Genomic DNA, 21,132 nt, shown 5'->3' with positions numbered 1-21,132 from the left:
CATACATGTTTTTGGGTTCTGGGCCTCGGATTTTGGGTCTCAGGCTTCAGGTTTATCAGCACTCAGCACTCGGTAATTTGATAAATGGACTTTCAAGCTTCAGGCTTTGGGTGTTCAGGTGTTCATGTGTTTGGTGTCAGGAAATAGAAATTTCACACATTTTCACAAGTTTCCAGTTTCTAGTCTTGAGCTTGGGGTGTTTGGGTGTCTGGAATGGATGTTGCACAATGGGATTCGGTTTTTGGGCATCTGGGACTCAGTGATCTGTGAATGTCAGACAGATATCTCACTACCTCGGCCCACCCATCTATATAACATCCCCCTCCATCAGCCAACCTGTCTATATAACATCCCCCTCCATCGGCCCACCCATCTATATAATGAATATTCCACCACTCTCTTGGCCCATCTGTCTACAAAATAATTCCAGTATGTTGGCCCACCCGTCTATACAATAAACCCTTACATTGGCCCACCCATCTATATAATACATATTCCACTGCTCCCTCAGCCCACCCATGTACAAAATAATTCCTGTACGTTGGCCCACCCATCTATACAATAAACCATTACATCGGCCCACCTGACATCTTTGAGGATATATATAATATCAGCATAGATGGGCCCACCTGTCTCCATCGGAAATAATATCCCTCCCGGCCCATCCGTCAACATCGGGGATATATATAACATCAGCCCATAGTCTGCTGTCCCGTATAATACGGACTTTGTCACTGAAGGGGCTCGGATCTCACAGTAGGTCACTTTTGCTTTTGCTTTTGCATCTGTAATAAAACGATATTTTCACATATACAGCCAAATAAATAGAAACTAAATCAAACTTACCATTTCTGGCTGGTCGGAGTGCACTACTGTACTCTACCTTATACTCTTGCATGGCTAGATCGACGAAGACACACAATCTACCCGACATTCTGTGGAACGAGAATGAGCACTTGCATGTGTGGAAACTCATTGCAGAAATCAGCACAAAGGCAAACTACAAAATCTTGTTTGGTAAAAAAGATCAGCATGAGGTGAGCCTGAGGGCATCTGAGTCACTAGTACTAATTCACAGAATCATCAGAACACATCTGGCGAGACGAAGCAGTGGTGGTCAGCTGGACTCTGTGCCCATTCCCATGCAAGATGTAGACTGCCGTATTTAAGAACAGGGGGTGTGAATTGAGGTAGCAAGCCTGTTGTATGGCTAGTATGCAATGTGTATCCATGTTAAGCTCTTGTGCAAGGTCCTCGAGTGTCTGTGCAGGTTGAAAGAGTGCTTTAATGATCATGAAAAATATATAGGACTCTAAGTATTGCTGATGTAGCAAGCCATGAGCCATGTGTGGTATGGTTACTAATAAGGGTGTTAACTGCTTACACAACACACTGCTAACCCTTGTCTCTCACATGCCAGCAAAAGCGACCTACTGTGAGCTCCCCTATTTTCAGTTCACTATGCTCATGGTGATGTCTCGGAAGCAGCTGCAAGAGAATTCATGGGCAACCCAAAGGTCTTGCTATCCCATCCTGGATTTCAAGAACTTCTGCCTGAAGAGCAAAAGTGGCTATGCAATCCTTTGAAGACCAAATCAGTAGATTACTATGATAAAAGCTGGACAGCTCAATTGGACGACAAGGAATCAGGCTTATTTTCTGAACCACCAGTATGCACTCTATTTTTTCAGTGATGATTGTACTACTACATATGCTAATGAAAGTGTTGGCCTCCCACTCAGGCCAAACCACGGCCAAGACAGCAAAAAGGAACACTCTTTAGTGACAGTGACCCAGAGCCTGAAGAGACTCATACCCCTGCAAACAACTTAGAGCATCCCAAGGAATCACCACCTGCCATTCGTACAGAAGATCAATCCCAACACACTTTGGACATCCCGCCTCTGTCATTGAGTCAAGAATCAGAATATTCCGTGGCATGTCAATGTGGAATGACCGGGAACAGATATGATATGCAGCTCGAGGAGGGAATGATCAAATGTGACGAATGCGATAACTGGTCACACATCGCATGTCAGCGTAATGGCTGAGCTAGCAGTCTTTGTTCACGAGAGAGGTTCGTGTACAGCCACTGTAATATTGATGAGCTTGTGCCATGGCGAACTCCAGCATCACAAGGATAGCCACAAAACCGTCAGTTAGTTTTGAATGACTTAGTGTATCATACCTTTGACTGACTGAGCCCAGGAGTTGTCATGAAAAGGCTTCAAAGGTCCCTTTGGCTAAATGATTGCTGTAAGCACACATTGCAGCCATTGTCTTGCATGCACTGTTGACACAACCACAGTGCAGGAAAAGGAGCACTTGCTCACCATGACAAATTTTGGTATCCTGTCAGACTCATTCAATTTCACAGCAAGACAAATGCATGGAAAGTGCAATGGTGGCACAGATGTAGGTTTCCTGCAGATAGACCTTTGGACCCACAGGTTGTTGTTCAAACAACAGATCTGGTCGATGAGTTATGGCAAGACAGAGCTAGGAGGTGTGCGATTCAGGTAAGTTGCTTGTGTTAAAGCTGCATTTGCATACTGACAAACGAGAGTAGTTTGGTCAGTGGACACATGCACATGATATTCCTATCGGTGAAGATATAATCTATGCTTTCCACAATGTGCCTTATCCCCCCGAAATGGATACTATACTCACACCACACAAATCTATGATACAGTTCCTCATCAGCCTTCCTTGCCTCGAAGATATCCAACATTTGCCTGTCAGACGTCACCTACAGCAGCAGGGAATAAAAGTGTCGCTGACTGGGGGTTACACTGTCAAGTATTGTGGTGATCTGACCATGGTTCAGCAAGCACAGGTAGCTCATTGGATATTCAATAACATCAAAGACACACAAGAGACTGTGGTGCAATGCTTAGGCTGTGCAGCATTTGCTCATGCACTCAGCATCATGCTCACATACAACAAGCACAGCATATTGGAGGCAGATCCTGACTACCCCAGAGAAGGCACCACAGACATGCAGGAAGAATTCATTCTAAAAGCTGCATGGATGACCCTTTTGGAGCAGACCAGCAGAAGCACAGATGTGACCCACACAGATGTTGACCTGGAATGTCTGTTGGCCTTCGAACAGTGCCTGTTCGAAAATTCAGCTCAGTCAGGCTCCGCAGGAAACCATCAGTGGGGCCTAGATGCTGGGAATCATCAAGATGGTTGGGACCCATATGCCAGGCTTTCATTCCATTGTAACCACGAGGATCGTGGTGAAGGAGATCCCGATTATGATGAAAATGAACTTGAGGTGACATGCTTTCTTACTTTGGGAATGGTCCTCATTAACAGTCAGCTTAGCGCGGGCCAGATTTCAGTGACAGCGACAATGTCAGGCAACAGACATCAGCACCTCGGAAATGACAGGTAACAAAATCTCATGGAGAACCAAGAAAGCGAAGGAAAGTGGGACTGACTGTGTCTTGAGATAATGTCATTGCCTTCGACTGTGCAGTCGCTCGTTGAGAGGAAATGTGAATAACATTGTATGCAGAGGAATAAGACTATAATGCAATATGAAATATTGTTTAGTAATGAGATGGTTGTTTGGGAGACCTGACTTGCAGACCGGAAGTACTGCAAATCTCGATGATATTGCATGGCCATGCCAACATCAGGAAAACTGCATATTACTTAATGTTCCCTTAAATGAGGTCAGAGTTGCCGAAAGTGTGAAAAAGTCCAATTAAAGTCCAGAACCAGTAAGAACACTGCACTTAAAAAAATTAGATCCATTTTCTTATCTTTGAGCTTAAATTTGTCTTAACATGCTTTGCAAAACAAATGTCAAAATCGTCCAGCTTCATAAGTGCATAACAAGACATGAGTAAGTATGAAGTCAGGACCAAGTCAAAAACATGCCAAGCAGAATGAAAAGTGCGGTAGCAATGAAACAAACAGGCTCAACTGAGATGATCAACAAGATGGGAGAAAATAGCACAAAAGCACACAGCAATGATATCAAATCATCGTAAGCTTGTAAGAATGCAACCAAATGGGTGAGAAACGCAAGTGCACCAGTGAACATCCAGTAAACAGCGATCTGGAAATCAGGATAATGAGTGAATGTCAATGGTCAATGCATGCAGTGAAGTGAACTTGCCTTTAGCAGAAGGCAAGTAAATTGACATATTCCTCATCAATCACTTCCTCCACAGGCTCGTCAGCTCCCTTGGACTGTCCTCCATGAGAGGAAGCCTTCATGTATTGCTATGCTTGCTGAACAATGCCCTGCATGGCTGTAGAGGGGACATTCTTAATCACTTGCAAGAACATGCATGTATTGTAACCTCAAAGCGGCTCAGAAAAGCTCTCATTCTCCCCAATAACTGCTTCCCAGATGTCTCCATTGACAGCCGATGCCTTACCCTTGCATAAGTTAGAAGCCTTCTTCTTTCCCTTCCCAGTAGCCATTGTAATAGTGAAACCCATTGCTCCTACAGAAAGGAGGTACAGAGTGTGTTTTACCTGTCAAAAATTTAAGATGAGTAAGAAAAAGTGGAACATAGTAAATGTAGGATAGTTACTGCCCCTGCTGACAAAGCAAGTGATGCCCGCATGATGTCGTTTTCACTGTCAAGTGCTGGAACTTCCACCTGGCCTCGGGTATAGTTGAGATGTGCAGCAAATGTCTGCAACACAAACGTAGACTGCCACATCCCCGTCCATGCCTAAATTATAGAACTGTGTTAGCATGAGGTAATGTCAAAAAAGTCAACACACTCTTGGTCAGTTTCATAAGTAGAATCAGAAGCCATGAGACTCGTAATGATCATGACAGCAGCAGATCCGAACCCTCCATGCCATTCACTGAGGTGTTGTTTAGCCTACCATTTATCAAGTAAGTGTTGGCCTGTAAATTAAAGATACTGTCAATGTACCACATGATAGACGACACCACCAGGGATGATCTTGTAGTTCTTCAGTGATGGATTGTCTGCATAAATGATGTTCCACGCTATCCTGCATGATGTGGGAATCATGCATGGACATGAATACTAGGTGACCCTCAAAAGACAAAGTCTGTTAGCTTAGTCCTCAGACTAGTCAACCCATACCTTGGTTTCAAACCATGGTTCATATTTCCAGTTTTCCCCAAGTTTCATGATCTGAATACGTTTTGATGGAAAAAGTCTAATGTGAGATGGGAATCACATTTAGACCTAGTTGATGTGAGAAGGGAAATGAAGGTTAAGGTATAGCCTTGCCTTTGGCTTATTCACTTTGGCTAGAGAAAACCATAGAGAAAAGTACAAAGCCTATAAAAAACCTATCCAAAAAGACCGTGTTTCAATTCCTGCCAACTGCATTATTTTTTTTGACTGTGTTTCAATTCCTGCTGACTGTCTTATTTTTGCTACCTACTTTTCTCTAGTGTTTCTTTACTTTACTTTTTCATTAGGATGCTTTGACTCACCTGACACTTCATAAAATTGTACCCATAGGGTATGATGTCATTATGATGTCATAAGACTCCACAGATACTCCTGCAGGTATTCTGTTGAAAGATATTATGTCATCAAGCTCTAGATTATTCTACTCTACAATGACATCATTCATGATGTCATTTCCTTCTAGAATATTCTGCTCCACAATGACTCACTCTGACTCACTCATGGAAGGTTCTGGAATCTTTTGCTCCACAATGATGTCATAGCTCCATCTTTCACTTGTATTTTATTCTTTTATTGGGTTTGACCCAATATTTTGATTGGTCCTCCTTATTTTTTATTGTTTGTGAACCTAGGTTACTTTCCCACACAAAATGTATATAAGGAGAGCCCATTCTCCCCCCAAAAAAATATGATCTCCCATTTGTAGCAATCTGCCTCTCAGATATTTCACTTGCAAAGTTAGTCCCTTTGAAGTGAGACAAGTGCAGGGAAAAGAATTCCCTTGAGATTATAAGTTTCTTACCTTAGAAACTTATTAGTGCCATAGACCAAGCGTTCTTGGTCATATATATTGTCTTTGAGACCCCTTTGTCTCATTGCTCTGTGCCCTTTGACTAAGCAATCTTAGTCATCTATCATATTGTTGAGACCACGTCTCACTAGTAGTCCCATAGACCAAGCGATCTTGGTCAAGTTATAGTCCCATTTGTTCAAGCAATCTTGAACATATATCGTATATTTGAGACCGTTGTCTCATAGTTCCAGTACCCATAGACCAAGCGATCTTGGTCATATTTCGTATATTTGAGACCACGTCTCACTAGTTCCAGTATCCAAGTCCAGAGCCTAGAAGGGGATTTCCTAGGCAAATACGTCCCAGAAACTGAATTACGTGCCTAGAAGCTTATTCCTAGACAAGAGATTTGAGTTTCAATAAAGAAAAGTAAAGCTCCGGCTAGGTTGATCTTTATAAAAAGATTAGTTTAGCGAGCCTCCCAAGAACTCACACATTATCTACCATGAAATAGGAAAAGTCGTAGACCGTGTTAATCGAGGACTGGCAAGCAGTCTTATCCAAAGTGTAATTGTGGTGTCATTACATTTACACGACTTTATATAAGACCCTCGGTTATTAAGACAACGCCTTTGTGAGAATCGGGATGAGTGTGTCATCCTCAATCAACCAAGGGTGGACATTCTTGCCACCTGCTACATGTGCTACTGTAGGGATGAAAACTCCGCGCCATAAATTTCCATCCAAGCAACCAGGAGGAAGGTCACTGTTCTTGTATTTTGCCTTCAAGGGCTCTCCAACTGCCACCTCACCTTCTACCTCTCATTTGATACACTTGGATGGAGGAGTGTTATCCACGATTTCCACGCTGGTCTTGAATATGAATTTGTATCAGTGAAGTCTTACATAAGTTGATGTGACTTACTGATGCAGTGACTTGCTTATTCCCACCCATGTTCCTCATGGCAGCACTAGAATCATCATCATCATCATCATCATCTACAAATACAGCAGCATCTTCCTGGCCCTCAGTGATGTCCTTTGGTTCAGATTGGGTAGTATGGGGACAGGTGCTGACCAATCTATATTGAAGGAGTCTCAACTGCGAAGGAACTGGTGGAGCTAGAGGTTGGGGAATATCTTGGACTTCAATCATGTCCTTAGTAAATAAATATCAGTATTTAAGAAATTTGAAACTATGCAAAAACTTAGCTACCATCAATTTCTGTTTGTGTGCTGTTTTACCCATGTTTGCAAGGGTATATGCTACCAAGCGCTCAGGTCCTTCAGCTTCATCTGGTGTGCGTTCTTCAGCTTCAACATCATCGTCAAACATGGAGCCCTCAGGTGTCACAGGAGGAGCTGTATCAGTAGTGGTTGCATTGGTTGTTGCATGAGTGACTTGAGAGAGTGCTAATCCTGTTGGACGAGAAAGAGAGGAGGCACTTTCTAAGTGCAATGGCACCTTGAATCCAGACTCAAGCTTTGTATTGACTCGTTGAGCCCAACCTGAAACTGCAGATATTTTTTCAATGTCACTAGTAAATTCATGGAGTAGATTCCAATAGAATAATGTCATTTCAGTTAGTAAAAACATAATGAGCAGTCAAGAGAAAAGCACCCACATCAGCTTGTTTCCATTCCCAGTGACATCTGATGCACATGGATTGGATGGCTGCATTGCAATTTGGACTGCATTAACAGCATCACGATGATCAGTCCTCTGGATATGTTTTCTCCGTCCAAGAACTTGAGAGTCATTATCTTCATTGTCGTCATCATCATCTGCAACAGCCTGAGCATGAGAGGAAGATCCTGTAGTCGTAGCACTTTTCCCAACTGGGCATGGTCATGGCTTCTTTGTCAAGATGGTGTCCTTCTGCTGGATAGCAGCTTTCTGCTGAGCAGCAGCCACTTGAGTAATGGCTTGTCTTGCCTTCTCATCTTGTTTGTCTCACTCCTTCTAAGCGCGTGCCTTATCCTCTTTGAGTTGGGCTGTAGTGCGCCTCTTCTGTTTGGCATCAAGAACCACCTGAGCAGGCCTCTTCAATGCATTGGTCGGACGTGTGTGAACCATGACCAGCAAGACTCAAACAAGGTGGATGTGAGGACTTGACAGCAAGGTCGACTCACTGAAGCTTAGAGTTGTTGAAGGTTATTTTACGTGTACATTTTGTTTTCGCTACATACTACTATTACAACTCAATTCCTCATGATAATTTCATGATTAACTCATTTTATCACAATGTCAAATGCACACCCTCGTTGCCAGTCTTGAAGAAGTCTTCATTCACGCAAAATATTTCAGGCTAATATAATTTCTTGTCCTCATGCTGGTTGTGTGCATTCTTTCAAAAACAGATCCAGACTCACACAACATCGACACGCCATGCACAACTATTCTTTCGACATCCCAAATGAACCAAGAGCCCAGGAACATTCTGTTTGGGCTGGAGAACTGAACCTCAAGGCACAAGATGAAGGTCTTGAGGCAGAAGAATCAGGCCTTGAGGTGGGAGAATTCAACCTTGAGGCTGGTGAGGCAGACATCAAGGCTGGAGATTGGGACATCAAGGCTGACAATTCAAATATTCCACCAACTCCAGTCCTAAATCCTAAAGAGACCTACCGAGATTGTCACTTGGAGCTCAACGGTGTGCATCTGACTATTCTATCACTGACATATTTCTTATTTTTCTATTGATACAGGAAAAATCTGTGACAAACATGGTCAGTTCCTTGACCCAGATACTCCACCACCTCCATTCACGACAAGAGAGCATGGTGACTAGACGCCATTGCGCAATTGCACAGAGTTCAAAACCACAGAATTTTTATATACTCGAAATCAAATGTCCGGCGGTGATATCGACAAGCTTATGTACCTATGGGGAAGAACCCTTGTGCATCACGGAGACATCCCACCATTCGCCAATCACAAAGACTTGTATTCAACCATCAATGTGATACCCCTTGGAAAAGTGGCATGGGAGAGCTTCACAATGAAGTTCAATGGGGAAGGCTCAGATCCTAATGATTCTGAGACTCACACCCCATGGATGGATACTCCTTACACTGCATGGTTTCGAGATCCCCATGCTGTTACGACTTGGATAGTATCTGTTGGCGACGCTCAAACAGAGCGTGTGTCGTCAACGGTCAAGGATGTCCTTGGGCTAGCCCAAGGTTAGGGGTCTTACTTGGCGAGGCTTCGGCAAGTAAGATTTGACGCCTATGTCCAAATCGGGTAGCTTACGTCAAGCGGATGCTAGACGATAAGCTGTATCTGCCAAGGCTTATGACACCCGAAGGTTAATCGTAAGATCGTCGTTAATTAGAAGGATGGAAGTCCGACTAGTTAACAGGGGCTTTGCTCGTCGACAAAGTCGATGAGTAAAGATCGAGACTAAGGACTTATCTGCGATGAGCAGATAAGAAGATAGAATATAGACTGCTGGCTAGGCAGAAAGGATCACTCTGGTGAGAGTAGGAGGTCAAGAACCAAGTAGATTCAAGTTAGGGAATATAGTACATGGTAGCGAGTTTATATAGAGGACAGGAGAAGTATTAGTGGGTGATAACTTGTACTACCAAGAGAAGCAATTGGTAAAGGGCATAACCATAAAAGGAAAGCACGTTCGCGTTGAGACACGGGCGAGGCAGAACGTGCTGGATAAGAAAATGAGTCAAAGGTCGAAATAAGAAGTGAAACGCGCAGGGGCACGATCGTGCAGCTGCGGAGCTATCTATAAGTTGCATGTGCGACTGCGCACTGAGTCAGAGATTAAGAGAGGGAAAAGGGCAAAGGGGATGCATCGTGCATCATATCATAGGTTACCGTCCGGACGGTAAGGGCAAGGGGACTGTCCACAGGATCAGTCAGGTGGTGGAACGGAGCATGGGTATGCTTCGTCAGTGAAAGGATCCGGCCAGATGTACTGGCTCTGCTGAAGCGACAGATAGAGAGCGAAAGGGAATGCGAGGATGACAAGGATGACAAGGGTAAGGTCGGGGTAAGGGTATGATGCGAGGGCTGATACGAGGAGGATTAGGAGAAAAATGGTAGGGGCCCAAGTGTCTAGATGTTCTTGTAACACATGCCGTGGTCCACAACATGCTTGTAAATCCAGACTTCAAGGATGAAATGGAGTACATGCCTTATCATGAGTGGAAGGGAGAGGGAGATGATGCAAAATGGCAGTGGCACAATGTGATGTCAGGAGACTGGGCATGGAATCAAGCTGTAAGTTCTTTACTATGTCTCAACACTTGACATGAAGCTAATCTAATTAATCTCAGGATGAAATAGCCAAAGATCCAGCAACACATGGCTCGACCTTTGTGCCCATTCTTCTCGGAAGCGACAAGACAACGGTCTCAGTTGCAACTGGGCAAAACAACTATCATCCCCTCTATGCCTCAATTGGCAATGTACACAATAGTGTTTGGTGTGCTCATCATAATGCTGTTGCTGTCGTTGGCTTTTTAGCCATACCAAAAAGTATGTAATAATTTTATTTTTATGGCGCCTGCTGTACTACAAAGATTCTACAGCTGTAAAAAATATTCCGAAGATGCGCATTTTCGAAAATTTAAGAAACAATTGCTTCATTCATCTCTCTCACAAATACTGCGCTCTTTCAAGACCTTCATGACTGTTCCAGAGGTCGTGCGCTTTGGGGATGGTCACTTTCGACGTGTCATCTATGGCTTGGGACCATACATCGCGGATTATCCAGAACAGGTCGTACTTTCTTGTATTGTGTCAAATTGGTGTGCTAAGTAAGTAATCTTTTTGCGTGAACTTGTCTAAATCTAATGTATTCTCAAGATGTCTTGCTTTTCCAACAGATCTAGATGGCAAAGATGCCCAACTTTGTGCTCGAGTAGTCACAGATGTCCTTTGTGATAATGTTGACTTCAATACTCTGTGGTGTCAGTGGGGTGTTGATGCTGACGTCGTGGTAAGCCTCGTTTCATTTTAATTGCTTCAAGCTTTCTAACAACAGTAGCCATTTACAAATGACTATCCACGCACCAACATCCATGAACTTCTGTCCCCCAATATCCTGCATCAACTTATCAAAGGTACCTTCAAAGACCACCTTGTCACCTGGGTTGAGAAGTACTTGGAATGCATACATGGGAAGACTTGCACCAAGGTGGTGATTGATGACATAGATAGAAGGTATGCTCATAATATCTCTCTGGTGACCCTTACTGATTCACAGATTTGTTCCTCCAGAATCGCTGCAGCGCCATCATTCGCAGGCCTTCGCCAGTTTCCTCAAGGCCGTGGTTTTACTCAGTGGACTGGTAACGATTCAAAGGCCTTGATGAAGGTATATCTACCTGCAATTGAGGGACACGTGCCCGATGATGTTGTCTGGTGTTTTCGTGCCTTCCTTGAATTTTGCTACCTCGTATGACAGGATATTATTACAGAGGACACACTTAAGGAAATCGAGGAAGCGGACTGGTTTCATCATTATCACAAGATTTTTCAAGAGACCGGTGTTCCTTTTGACAGATTCTCATTACCGCGTCAGCATTCCCTGGTGCACTATGGTACACTTATCTGCATGTTTGGTGTGCCGAACGGTGTGTGTTCATCCATTACAGAGTCAAAACACATCAAGGCTGTGAAAGAACCATGGTGACGATTGAGCACATTCAACGCACTCAGACAGATGTTGCTTACAAACCAGCGCCTTGATAAACTCGCTGCTGCACATACCGACTTCATAGCACGTGGAATGTTAGGTCCACATCCTGGTGTGTATGATTCTTTTGTATAATAATTCATACTAAATAAAAACTTGTATACTAGATATCGGCCCACAACACCCATTGCAGGACAATGGCAAGGCGGACAATGGTGGTGAAGCAGACGAGAGGAGTGAGGAAGCAGGCAAGAGGGGTGAGGCAGATGAAAGTGACAAGGAAGACGATGGTGCAGTAGAGGGAGCCCGAGCGCATTGTGATGTGAAACTGGCACGCATACCTTGTGTGTTGTCTTTTCTTTTACATATATCATTATCTGACCCAACAAAAGAACACAAATGACCACACACCATTCATGCACTGGCTGAAGAACTCAACATACCAAACTTGCCTCAACTGGTCTGCCTTTTTCTCTATGATCAACTCCTCACAGACAATGATCATACATCTGATACCGTCCCACTCAGTGCTTGCCCGATTTGAAGGCCGCATCGAGGTTTTTGGCTTGGCAGCAGCTACTTTCTTTGGGCCAAGTGATCCAAGTGGTATTGGGGGAATGCGACGTGAACATATTCGTTCTGTCCCTTTGTGGCGCGGAGGGCCAGGACACTATGACACCGTATTTGTGAACACCCGAAGTGAGGATGGAATACATGGTATGGAGGTTGCCCATGTGTTATGTTTCTTTTCCTTTCATTATGGCCATGATTTGGAGACTTTTCCATGCGCTCTGGTACACTGGTTTAAGCTGATCTCTGACGAGCCCAATCCTGGAAATGGAATGTGGATGGTCAAGCCATCATTTCTCGACTTGGAACTGCACACTCGGTAGTGCTGTCCAATTATGATTATAATACTCTGAGGAGCATAATATAATGTATTCATAATATTACGGGCCAGCGAGCAAGAGTATTTAATCATATAGGTATTGTATTGAAATGTAATGGTAATGTAACCATATTTAATTGTATTTAATGGATGTTCACACCCTCAAGAAAATTTACACCATTCCCAAAATCACGTTTTAACCATTCCTTCGCGATAATAGTGATCAACACAGACTCTGCGCTCAGAGACAACCGGCTATTGGAGAGTGTATGTTTGCTGCTTGAGAACAAATGTTCGACGGAGACGCTAATGGCAGGGATCACGAGAATGTCGCGGGCAATGCGGGACAGCACAGGAAACATCGTCTCGTGTTGCTAAGTGGAACACAATCAGCGGATCAAGAATAAATAACTGAAAAATACAAACCTTCCACCAGATTAGAGGATTATCTTCCTGTTCCGTTGTGCATGGATAAAGGCCACTGAGGTAAATGTCAACTTCTTTCTGAGATGCACTAGTAGGGCCAGCTTTCTGCATGTGCATCTTGACTGCTGACTTGAAAGCAGAATGTTTGACGGGCGAGATGGGGTCAACAGTAGTAGTGGGAATGATGGGGGAACTGTCCATGCTATCCTCTGAGTATACCTGGTACATATGATTGAGAAGAATTCGCACGCGAGCCGCGAGATTGGTGTTTGACCACAAGCTCTCGTCCTCGAAATATGAAACTCTCATTCTCGGATGTAGAACTAGAAACAGCAATATGATTACACTTCTGATGTGAAAAAAAAAAACACTCACCAGCACCCAACAAAGGGTAATCAGATACTAGAGCCTTCTCCATGTGAATCCGAAGTTTGTTGAGGCCAGCCACGAGTGCATCTTCGAGTCCGTGAACATCAGTTTCCTCTGAGGCTTGACGGCAATAAGTGTCCATGTGCAACTCAAGCTGCTTGTACAGCGGGAGTGTGTAACATATGGTAGGGACGTGTTTGCATGAGAGGTTGAGTGTTGAAGTGTAAAACAGCTGGAATGAGTACTGTGAGTTATGAATGAGCGAAAAATAAAAAATAAAAACACACAACGAGAATTGAGGAAAGGCGTTTGAGGAATTCCCAGTCACTGACGCTCAAATATAATTTCTTCTTCTTGCGGATTGCGGCGCACTTCTTTTTCCCAATGAGACATGCATCGAGTTGATCAACCCATTGGTTGATTGCCTGAATGATGTAAGCTGCCCTGGTCAAGTGAGTTGATTGCAAAACTATGTACTGGCTTAAGCTTCATAGCTCGGTCAATTTCTGCAAGTGTCGTGTTCCACCGAATGGGCATGCTGCGAATGGGAACAAGCCCCTTGTAACGTGCATCACATAGTTGACAGATAAGTCGGCGCATCCGTTTCCGACAAACCTCTGAAGCGAGAATGTCAACTACAATTGCATGAAGCTGAAAGCGGCATCAGAACTGACTCGGATAGCAAAATACACCTACCTTTTCAACTGCAGTGAGATATTGATTCTTCTTCACTTTTTTGGCACTCTTACTCATGGTCAGAGCACCTTCATCATCACTGGAAACATAAGCATCCAATTCATCACCTTGGTTCATTTTGTCATCCCCATCATTTTTCTTTGCCTCTTTTTGCATCTCTTCCATTTCTTGCTGGACTTCGGGGTCATCATCAGGTGAGTATGTAAGCGGGAACTGTCGAGCACTCTCATAGAGGTCTTCCTCATCAGGGTTTGGAGCAGTGTGAAGCCCGTGCAATATTGCCCTGCCAGTATTATACTTCATCAGTCTTGTGAAAGGTGAATATCACGCTACATACTGCACAACGAGATTGATGACATGAGCTGCACAGCCAATTTGCATATTCGCACGATGCAAGTGGGAGCCTTCGTCAGCAATCTGTTTTGTCAGTGCCTCGTTCATTGTCATGTTACTCGCTGTGTTGTCTGTAGCATGTGCAACTATTGAGAGATGAGTGACAAATCTCCGTGAAGCTGACCATGAACCCACTGATCTTGCTAGTCAGTTTTCGGTGCTTCAGCACCTTGAACAGTAGCTTGCCAGATACTTTCCCTGAGTGATCTCCATCAAGTGCAATAAGCTCAAGGGGAGATTCCATGAGCTCCCACTCGTCATTGATCCAGGAGACTATGGAACCAAGAAAAGCATAAACTGAGTTTTTGCTGGTCCATATATCACTCGAGAAGGCAAGCTGTGATGTGTTTGACTACAAAATTTGTTAATCTATACTGATGTCTGTCCGAGCACGATAAATCTCACCTGAAGGACTGCATTGATTTTTTTATTCATGCCCTCATAGAGCCTATCAATATCACGACAAACAGTTTGATGTGAAGGTAATGAATAACCTGTTGGAAGAATCAGCAGTGAATGTTCGCTTCATGCCTTGTTTTTCAACGAGCGAGTATGGAAGGTCATCTTCAACAATACCCTTCACCAGAGTTTCACGCCAAGTCCTTCTCAGTAAGCTGCTTGGCAGGATGCTCGATTCCTCACTGCACGAAATTTCGCATGATCTGCCTTTGAGGACCAGGACCAGGAGTTTCCAGTGGTGACTTGCACTCTGTTTGATTTCTGTGCACACCACGAGTCGAAGGAATGTTCTGTTGGCAACCTAGAACATTTTGGCAGGTGCGAGATAAAATTACTTGAAGGGGGTGCCTTAGTAGTTTCAGCATCATAGGATGTGCATCATGGTGTGCGAGCTGATGTTCCGAAATGTGCTGGATAGGATATGAGTTCGTAGTAATGTGCCTGCAGTGATGTAATTGACAACTTACTCGCACCAGTTACACTTCCATTTCCACACAGGGTCTCCTTTTTTATTCGTAGCAACTGACGGAGCAAACTGTAGCATTGCCCATTGTCCTTTCAAAGGATTCCGTCCAGCATGGACCTCAACCTCCTCTACATCAATCTCACTTTCAGACTTCTCACTTCGTACGGGAGCCTCGATGACTGAGTTTAGTGATGTGCAAGGCCCGGCTTCAGGCCGTGGGCCGGGCCCAGCCCAGCCGACTTAGGCCAAGCCTAGCCGGGCCTTAGGGTGCAGCCTATGTAGGCTCAAGGCTTGGCCTCAGGTTTGTTCAAGCCTGGGCCGGGCCTTTGAGCCCTGGCTTTCAGCCAACCAAATCTAGTATCTATGACCTGCAGTGATATCCGAGAAACTGCATAGTTTCTTCAGTCCATACTACAGGATCACCCCTCCTTTTTTGCTGATCGCCCGGCTAACCTTATTTTCCAATGGTGCCATGCATCAACTCCGACACTGAGGAAGCGCCTGCGCCACGTCCTAAACGGGTTGCTGTGCCATCAGCAAAGGTGATTAGTGCGGACAATGCAGCTGATCAAGAGCTTCTTTCCCACAGAATAGCTCATATCACAAATCGCGCTGCTGTTATCTTGGACCCTACTGACTTAGATGGGGCCGACAACGACAAAATCCAGCTGGTGAGCCCCCATACCAACAAACGGCTCATCAAAGTTAAGTTTTTTTTTAGTTTTATGTGCTTTACTAACTGCAACCCATTGACAATTCCTACAGGACGAAAACAGGTTGCACAAAGTCCTGATGCCGAGGATGTCGACCTTGCACAGCCTCTTAATGAGCTTTCCGACGGTGATGAAGATGCACTCAACGGACCAAGCCAGGATCCACCGACTCTGTCTCGCACATCCTTGGCTTCACTTTTTGACTTCGCGGATCCATCGAAGCCGTGGTTGCATGACTTTCACGCATACTTGAACTCAAAGGACCATCTCGGAGGGATGTCCATTATTCAATGGTGGGGTATCAACTCCCCACGCTACCCTGTGTGGGCATCACTTGCCCGCGACTTCCTTTCCATAATGGCAACCTCTGTATCAAGCGAGCGAGCTTTCTTGTCTGCAGGGATCACGATTAGTAAGCGACGTAACCGTCTGAAACCTGATATTGTTGAGGCACTTCAGTGCCTCAAATGCATGATCAGATGAGGGTTGTTGTTTCGCGAGGATCCTTCCATTGTTACTGAGGGTGATGGAGACTTGGACCAGCCTGAGCCTCAGATGGGTGACTTACTGGATGTATTGGGCGAAGAATTGGATGATGAAGAAGTGCAGCGAGATTCTGATGACGAAGATGTATTTGTTCAATCATTAGTCATGTTGTAGCACTATTGTGATATGAAGCCGAGGCCTGAGCCCTAAGCCGAGCCTGACCAAGCCTGAGCCATTGGGGAGGGCCTGGCCTGCAATCTGAAGGAGCCTGAGCCCTATCAAGCCGAGCCGGGCCTTGCACATCACTAACTGAGTTAGCATGGCGAGACAAGAAATTTGTAAGAGTGAAGTCACCCAAGTCTTCTGCTTCTTCTTCTTAGGCTTGTCACTCCCCTGCATAAGAGTCAGTGTCAACATATTGATCCAAGTTACCATCATACCTCTGCTGGAACCACCTCAGTGTCACTCATACTGTTGTCATCGGAAACAGGGTCTCTACACGGTGGAACATAGTCGTGATCATCCAGATCACTCTCAGCATCTTTAAATTATGTTAGTGACATATACGAGTATAACAGAACCTTCACCTTTAGCCAATGTTCGTTTGATCCGGAGGACAAGGCCACTGGAAGCCTTTTTTGAAGAACTCATAGGAGCACTGACATTATAATATTAAATAGCATTGCGCGGAGGATACAGGAAATTACATACACGTCATGAAGCAGTTTGATAAGTGCTTTGATGTGCTCGTTCATCAAGACGAGTCCATCGTGTTGCTCGATGTTCGGTAGTGCAGCAAAGTGCACAGCAAAATTGTGTGCGAGAATGACACCATGTCTTCCTCGCATGACCAGTTTTTGCTGTTCATTCTCAGAGTGCTGAAACACTCGTTCCCAGGCACGGTTGAATGAGTAAAACGGACCTTCATCTTCATCAACGCTGAAATCATGTAAGTGATGGCCAATTGGACCATCCTCGGCTGCTTCTGGCAATGAACCAGGGAGTTCGGCTATAACAGAATGAAGATCAGCAAGTGATTGGGCAAGCTATTTTTGCTGCTCGCCCAATTGCGCCATGAAGTTGTGCTGCCCTGATAACAAGAAGCGCAAAGATATTAAATTCTGCGCTGAGCGCTGACCACGGTGGAGCGTGGGAACTACTACTGCTCCAGCTGTACAGTTTTCACCTTATCCACGTCAATCTGATTGCTCCATTCAAAGTTTAAAGATTATGATTAAATACACAGGTCATACTATAATGTAATGTACTGGATTGTACGGTGTATGCAGAGCCCCTCCGCGAGCCCGTATTATAATCAAGATAATGATTAATAATAATATTATATTAAAATATAACCTGTAATGTGGACAGCACTAACACTCGGGAGCTCTCAATCATTCATATTGACACAATCGTTCAAGCAGCTCACTTGTTGCCCATCTTTGGCAATGAATTTGTCCCAGAGAAAGCTACATTCCATGAGACTCTAGATATTTACTGTGCGTTCTATGTTAACAAATTCGCAGATCATCATTCCTTCGAAATAGCATCTTGAGCTCATTATTTGAACTTGGTCACTTAAACTACTTGATTATCTTACAATTTTTTCTCAGTCAGATGCCTAAGTAGTGTCAAGTGAAAACGAAGTAACTTGATCGTCTTAGCTGACTTAGCGCAATTTTTACATTTTTAAGTTCGGTTAAGTGAAGTGTAGATTTGCTGATGAACACTGGAAGCGTGGATATACACTGGCATATGAGGAATCGGAGCACCCTCGAGTCCATGGCTCGTTTGGAGGACGAGTACTGGGAGGTTCCAGTGATTAGCAGTAAGTAAGGGTAGTTAATGCGCACTCACGAACACCGCAGCAGTGGGTTGTGGCAGCAGTCGCAGCATTTTCACAATGCCCGTATCACGTGACATTATATCCGCTCAGCGCGCTCCTGCTTTTGACTCGGAAGTTGTAGACCAATGCGTCGCGCCTCAGTCTGGATTTTTTTAGCTTACCTGTGTACACCATCATTTGCTCTATATCGTGGTGAAACTTATAGGGAAGATCTCCAAATAAAATCACTTAGGGATGGACGAGTATCGACGACATTCTCTTTTGTGACTGTTCTAGAGGATGCAGTTCCGCGAAATCCGAACGCTTTAGGACAACGAGATGAATGTGAGTCTACCATCGTCATTTTTCACTCCTAAAATACACAAGCTGCGCAGCCCAACACTACGCCCTGTTCCCACTGACTCTTGGTCAAATCCTACGCGAGTATGCGGTCACCGAACTGCACCTGACTCTCAACGCTGGAAAATGGAATTATGACAACTGGGGGCATCCTCATGAAGCTGGGGTTGGCACTGGAGCTGATCTATGGGCTTGGATGGGTGCTAGTGAGGCAACGACGTGTGTATGCCCAATCAATAGCTATGATCACCTTCACTTATTCAATCTGTCAGAGTGGATGAACGATGGTCCGGTCTCCGAAACGCACTTTCAGGACTCTTTTGTGCTTCTCTTGGGTCGCTAGATTCCAGACGAACATTGTCACCGACGGTCGCCTTTCCTTTATCTGGGTCTACCCCTACTTTTTCCCCACACGAACTTCGGCACGCCTCACTTCCTTCAGAAAACGTTTGCACGGAGAACCTAACACCCTTCTTGAAGCAACTTCCGTGTAAGAACCATGCAGGGCTTGCTGCACTGCTCAATCCCCAGAAGGTGTTTGATGCGGACTGGCATGGCATGGGGGTTCACGTTATATGGAAGGAGGACACTGGTGTTGAATTAAAGCTGACCTTACAAGCGGTATTCAATCCAGTGCGAACCAGCGCAGGGAAGAGACGAGGTAAACTAGTCACCGAGTCATGATATAACTCTCACTGACAATGCTGACAGACTGGAATCTTGAATCACTGTTCGATCGTTCTATTGAACGATCATGCCCGGTAGCGAGCTCTAGTTCCATCACTGTTACTCTACCGGAAGGGAAGGACCACAAAATAACTCCTGAAAATCCTGCCCATGTCGACGGTTCAGCCATTTATAATTTATCCTCCTGTGCGTCGTACAGGTATTTCTCTGCAATAAACTTGAACCAATAACATGTTTAAGCATCTAATTTCACAACTCCGTTCAACATTGCCATGTACTGGCCAAATGAGCATAGCTTCCAGTATCGTAAGTCCCTCTCTGTCCGTACAACCAGCTCACTGATGATTTATCAACGTAGCACTGCCACCATTAACACCGGTCACTCCGCTTAGCGTAAAGCGAACAATTCATGGTACAACGCAAACACGAGGCGTTCTATCTGTGTCTGTGACCAACGATTCTCCCCAGGAGATATCGGTAGGTTATCTGGAGATGATGCCTGCACTCCTCACGTTGTGGATGCACACCCTGAAAGTCGAAATAAACTCACAGATACGAAGTATGACCTACGGCTATGGGAGGATTGTCTTTACTGATTATCTGGTGTATCTAGGCGACTTACTTTTAGGATTGAAATATAATCCACCTTCGCTACAATCTAATGACCACTTCTCTCCCTCGATGTTGCAAGCTGTCCTCACAATTCCACCAAAGACCACGCTCAAAATATCCATGGAGGTCAACAAAGCCTTCCTCAAATACACCGAACATCCACCTGATGCGATGAGAGGCTGGGATCTACCAGGGGCCGTTTTTTTCCCGCTCTCTCAATCGTCTCACAACACCTCTTCGAGTTATGATTGGGAGAGGATTTATACCCCGAACCTCCTCGTCGATCTCCCCACCCCAGATTTCAGCATGCCCTATAACGTCATTATCCTCAGCTGTACGCTCATGACATTGATTTTTGGCAGCATCTTCAATTTGCTGACACGCAAGTGGGTCGTGCTGGAGATTCAAGAATAGTTGAGGCGACCAATGTAATCCCATTGTACTAATTTAGTACCCATGCAAACTGCTGTCCTTTTCTGGGTCGCTCTATGTCTTGATCCTTGTTATCGCACCTGCCGACAGAATCAATTCATGTATATGTTTCGGTAGCATCTGCCCAAGTGCCTGCAGTCCGCAATATGTTCTACCACCAGGGTTCATTCGAAGTTCTATCGCAGTGATCCTTGTCATCCGTCGGAAGGGAGTTCGGTCCGAGTTGTGGTGTGTGCGGTGGTTTGCCCCGTACATAGGGTTTGAATAGGTGATATATACATGATAGTGTAGAGTGGTGCGTTGCGTACTCACGACGTCTTCGGCCCCGCGAGCATGATTATTACTGGTTTGTCGTTGGAAACTTCTTGCAATATTAGTGTGTCTGGTGTGTGCACTGCACGTCTTCCAGTTCTTCTTGGATTAATCATCTTTTATAGTTATCTTCCAGGATATCTAACAACTATTAGTCCTTCAAGCGTGTTTTGTTGACCTTAGGTCACGATCATTCTTGGCTGTCTAAGCATGCCCGTACGTTGTACAATTTTCATGTTGGTTCGTTTTCCTAACGTAAATTTCGGAAGGCTTTGCGGAGAGGGGCCCTGATATAATTTCCGCTATAAGTTGCTTGCAACATCAGGGGCATATCGGCAGTAAATAGAGAACACAGAGCTTTGACACCAACCCGATTTACGCAGTGCTTCACGGGCCTATCTACT

At 44.7% G+C, this 21,132-nt stretch overlaps 7 protein-coding genes across 7 annotated transcripts; 5 read left to right on the top strand and 2 right to left on the bottom strand.

Annotated features, from left to right (window-relative positions):
- Positions 1 to 2,453: 2,453 nt before the first annotated feature.
- Positions 2,454 to 3,277, top strand: EDB93DRAFT_1307406 (uncharacterized protein; the record flags this gene model as incomplete). Its single annotated transcript, XM_041454766.1, has 2 exons — positions 2,454 to 2,519; positions 2,570 to 3,277. Coding segments are annotated over 2 exons (774 nt in total), but the record flags the coding sequence as incomplete, so codon positions are not given.
- A 1,046-nt stretch (positions 3,278 to 4,323) lies between these two features.
- EDB93DRAFT_1101215 (uncharacterized protein) lies at positions 4,324 to 4,691 on the bottom strand (the record flags this gene model as incomplete). The annotated part of the gene is made up of 2 exons (XM_041447083.1): positions 4,324 to 4,500; positions 4,560 to 4,691. The coding sequence occupies 2 exons, from the start codon at positions 4,689 to 4,691 to the stop codon at positions 4,324 to 4,326; spliced, it is 309 nt and encodes a 102-aa protein (XP_041311120.1).
- Positions 4,692 to 6,762: 2,071 nt separating this feature from the next.
- EDB93DRAFT_1101214 (uncharacterized protein) lies at positions 6,763 to 7,604 on the bottom strand (the record flags this gene model as incomplete). Its single annotated transcript, XM_041447082.1, has 4 exons — positions 6,763 to 6,813; positions 6,866 to 7,099; positions 7,157 to 7,449; positions 7,562 to 7,604. 4 exons carry the CDS (start codon positions 7,602 to 7,604, stop codon positions 6,763 to 6,765), a joined length of 621 nt encoding a protein of 206 aa, XP_041311119.1.
- Positions 7,605 to 8,329: 725 nt separating this feature from the next.
- On the top strand, positions 8,330 to 9,131 carry EDB93DRAFT_1246972 (uncharacterized protein; the record flags this gene model as incomplete). The annotated part of the gene is made up of 3 exons (XM_041452521.1): positions 8,330 to 8,594; positions 8,650 to 8,724; positions 8,770 to 9,131. 3 exons carry the CDS (start codon positions 8,330 to 8,332, stop codon positions 9,129 to 9,131), a joined length of 702 nt encoding a protein of 233 aa, XP_041311118.1.
- A 923-nt stretch (positions 9,132 to 10,054) lies between these two features.
- EDB93DRAFT_1246971 (uncharacterized protein) lies at positions 10,055 to 12,496 on the top strand (the record flags this gene model as incomplete). Its single annotated transcript, XM_041452520.1, has 10 exons — positions 10,055 to 10,183; positions 10,240 to 10,441; positions 10,515 to 10,722; positions 10,772 to 10,904; positions 10,953 to 11,128; positions 11,186 to 11,282; positions 11,373 to 11,582; positions 11,631 to 11,715; positions 11,771 to 11,947; positions 12,132 to 12,496. The coding sequence occupies 10 exons, from the start codon at positions 10,055 to 10,057 to the stop codon at positions 12,494 to 12,496; spliced, it is 1,782 nt and encodes a 593-aa protein (XP_041311117.1).
- Positions 12,497 to 17,866: 5,370 nt separating this feature from the next.
- On the top strand, positions 17,867 to 18,358 carry EDB93DRAFT_1200666 (uncharacterized protein; the record flags this gene model as incomplete). The annotated part of the gene is made up of 1 exon (XM_041450936.1): positions 17,867 to 18,358. A coding segment is annotated over one exon (189 nt), but the record flags the coding sequence as incomplete, so codon positions are not given.
- An 82-nt stretch (positions 18,359 to 18,440) lies between these two features.
- EDB93DRAFT_867473 (GPI transamidase component PIG-T) lies at positions 18,441 to 20,434 on the top strand. The gene is made up of 7 exons (XM_041457755.1): positions 18,441 to 18,670; positions 18,721 to 18,904; positions 18,958 to 19,346; positions 19,397 to 19,558; positions 19,613 to 19,678; positions 19,731 to 19,931; positions 19,986 to 20,434. Exons 1-7 carry the CDS (start codon positions 18,472 to 18,474, stop codon positions 20,396 to 20,398), a joined length of 1,614 nt encoding a protein of 537 aa, XP_041311115.1. The 5' UTR covers positions 18,441 to 18,471; the 3' UTR covers positions 20,399 to 20,434.
- Positions 20,435 to 21,132: the final 698 nt, after the last annotated feature.

Source organism: Suillus bovinus (assembly GCF_016758785.1).
Source record: "Suillus bovinus strain UH-Sbo-P2 chromosome Unknown EDB93scaffold_8, whole genome shotgun sequence".
NCBI lineage: Eukaryota > Fungi > Basidiomycota > Agaricomycetes > Boletales > Suillaceae > Suillus > Suillus bovinus.
The sequence above is the reverse complement of the archived record's forward strand: the minus strand, read 5'-3'. Positions and strand labels throughout refer to the sequence as shown.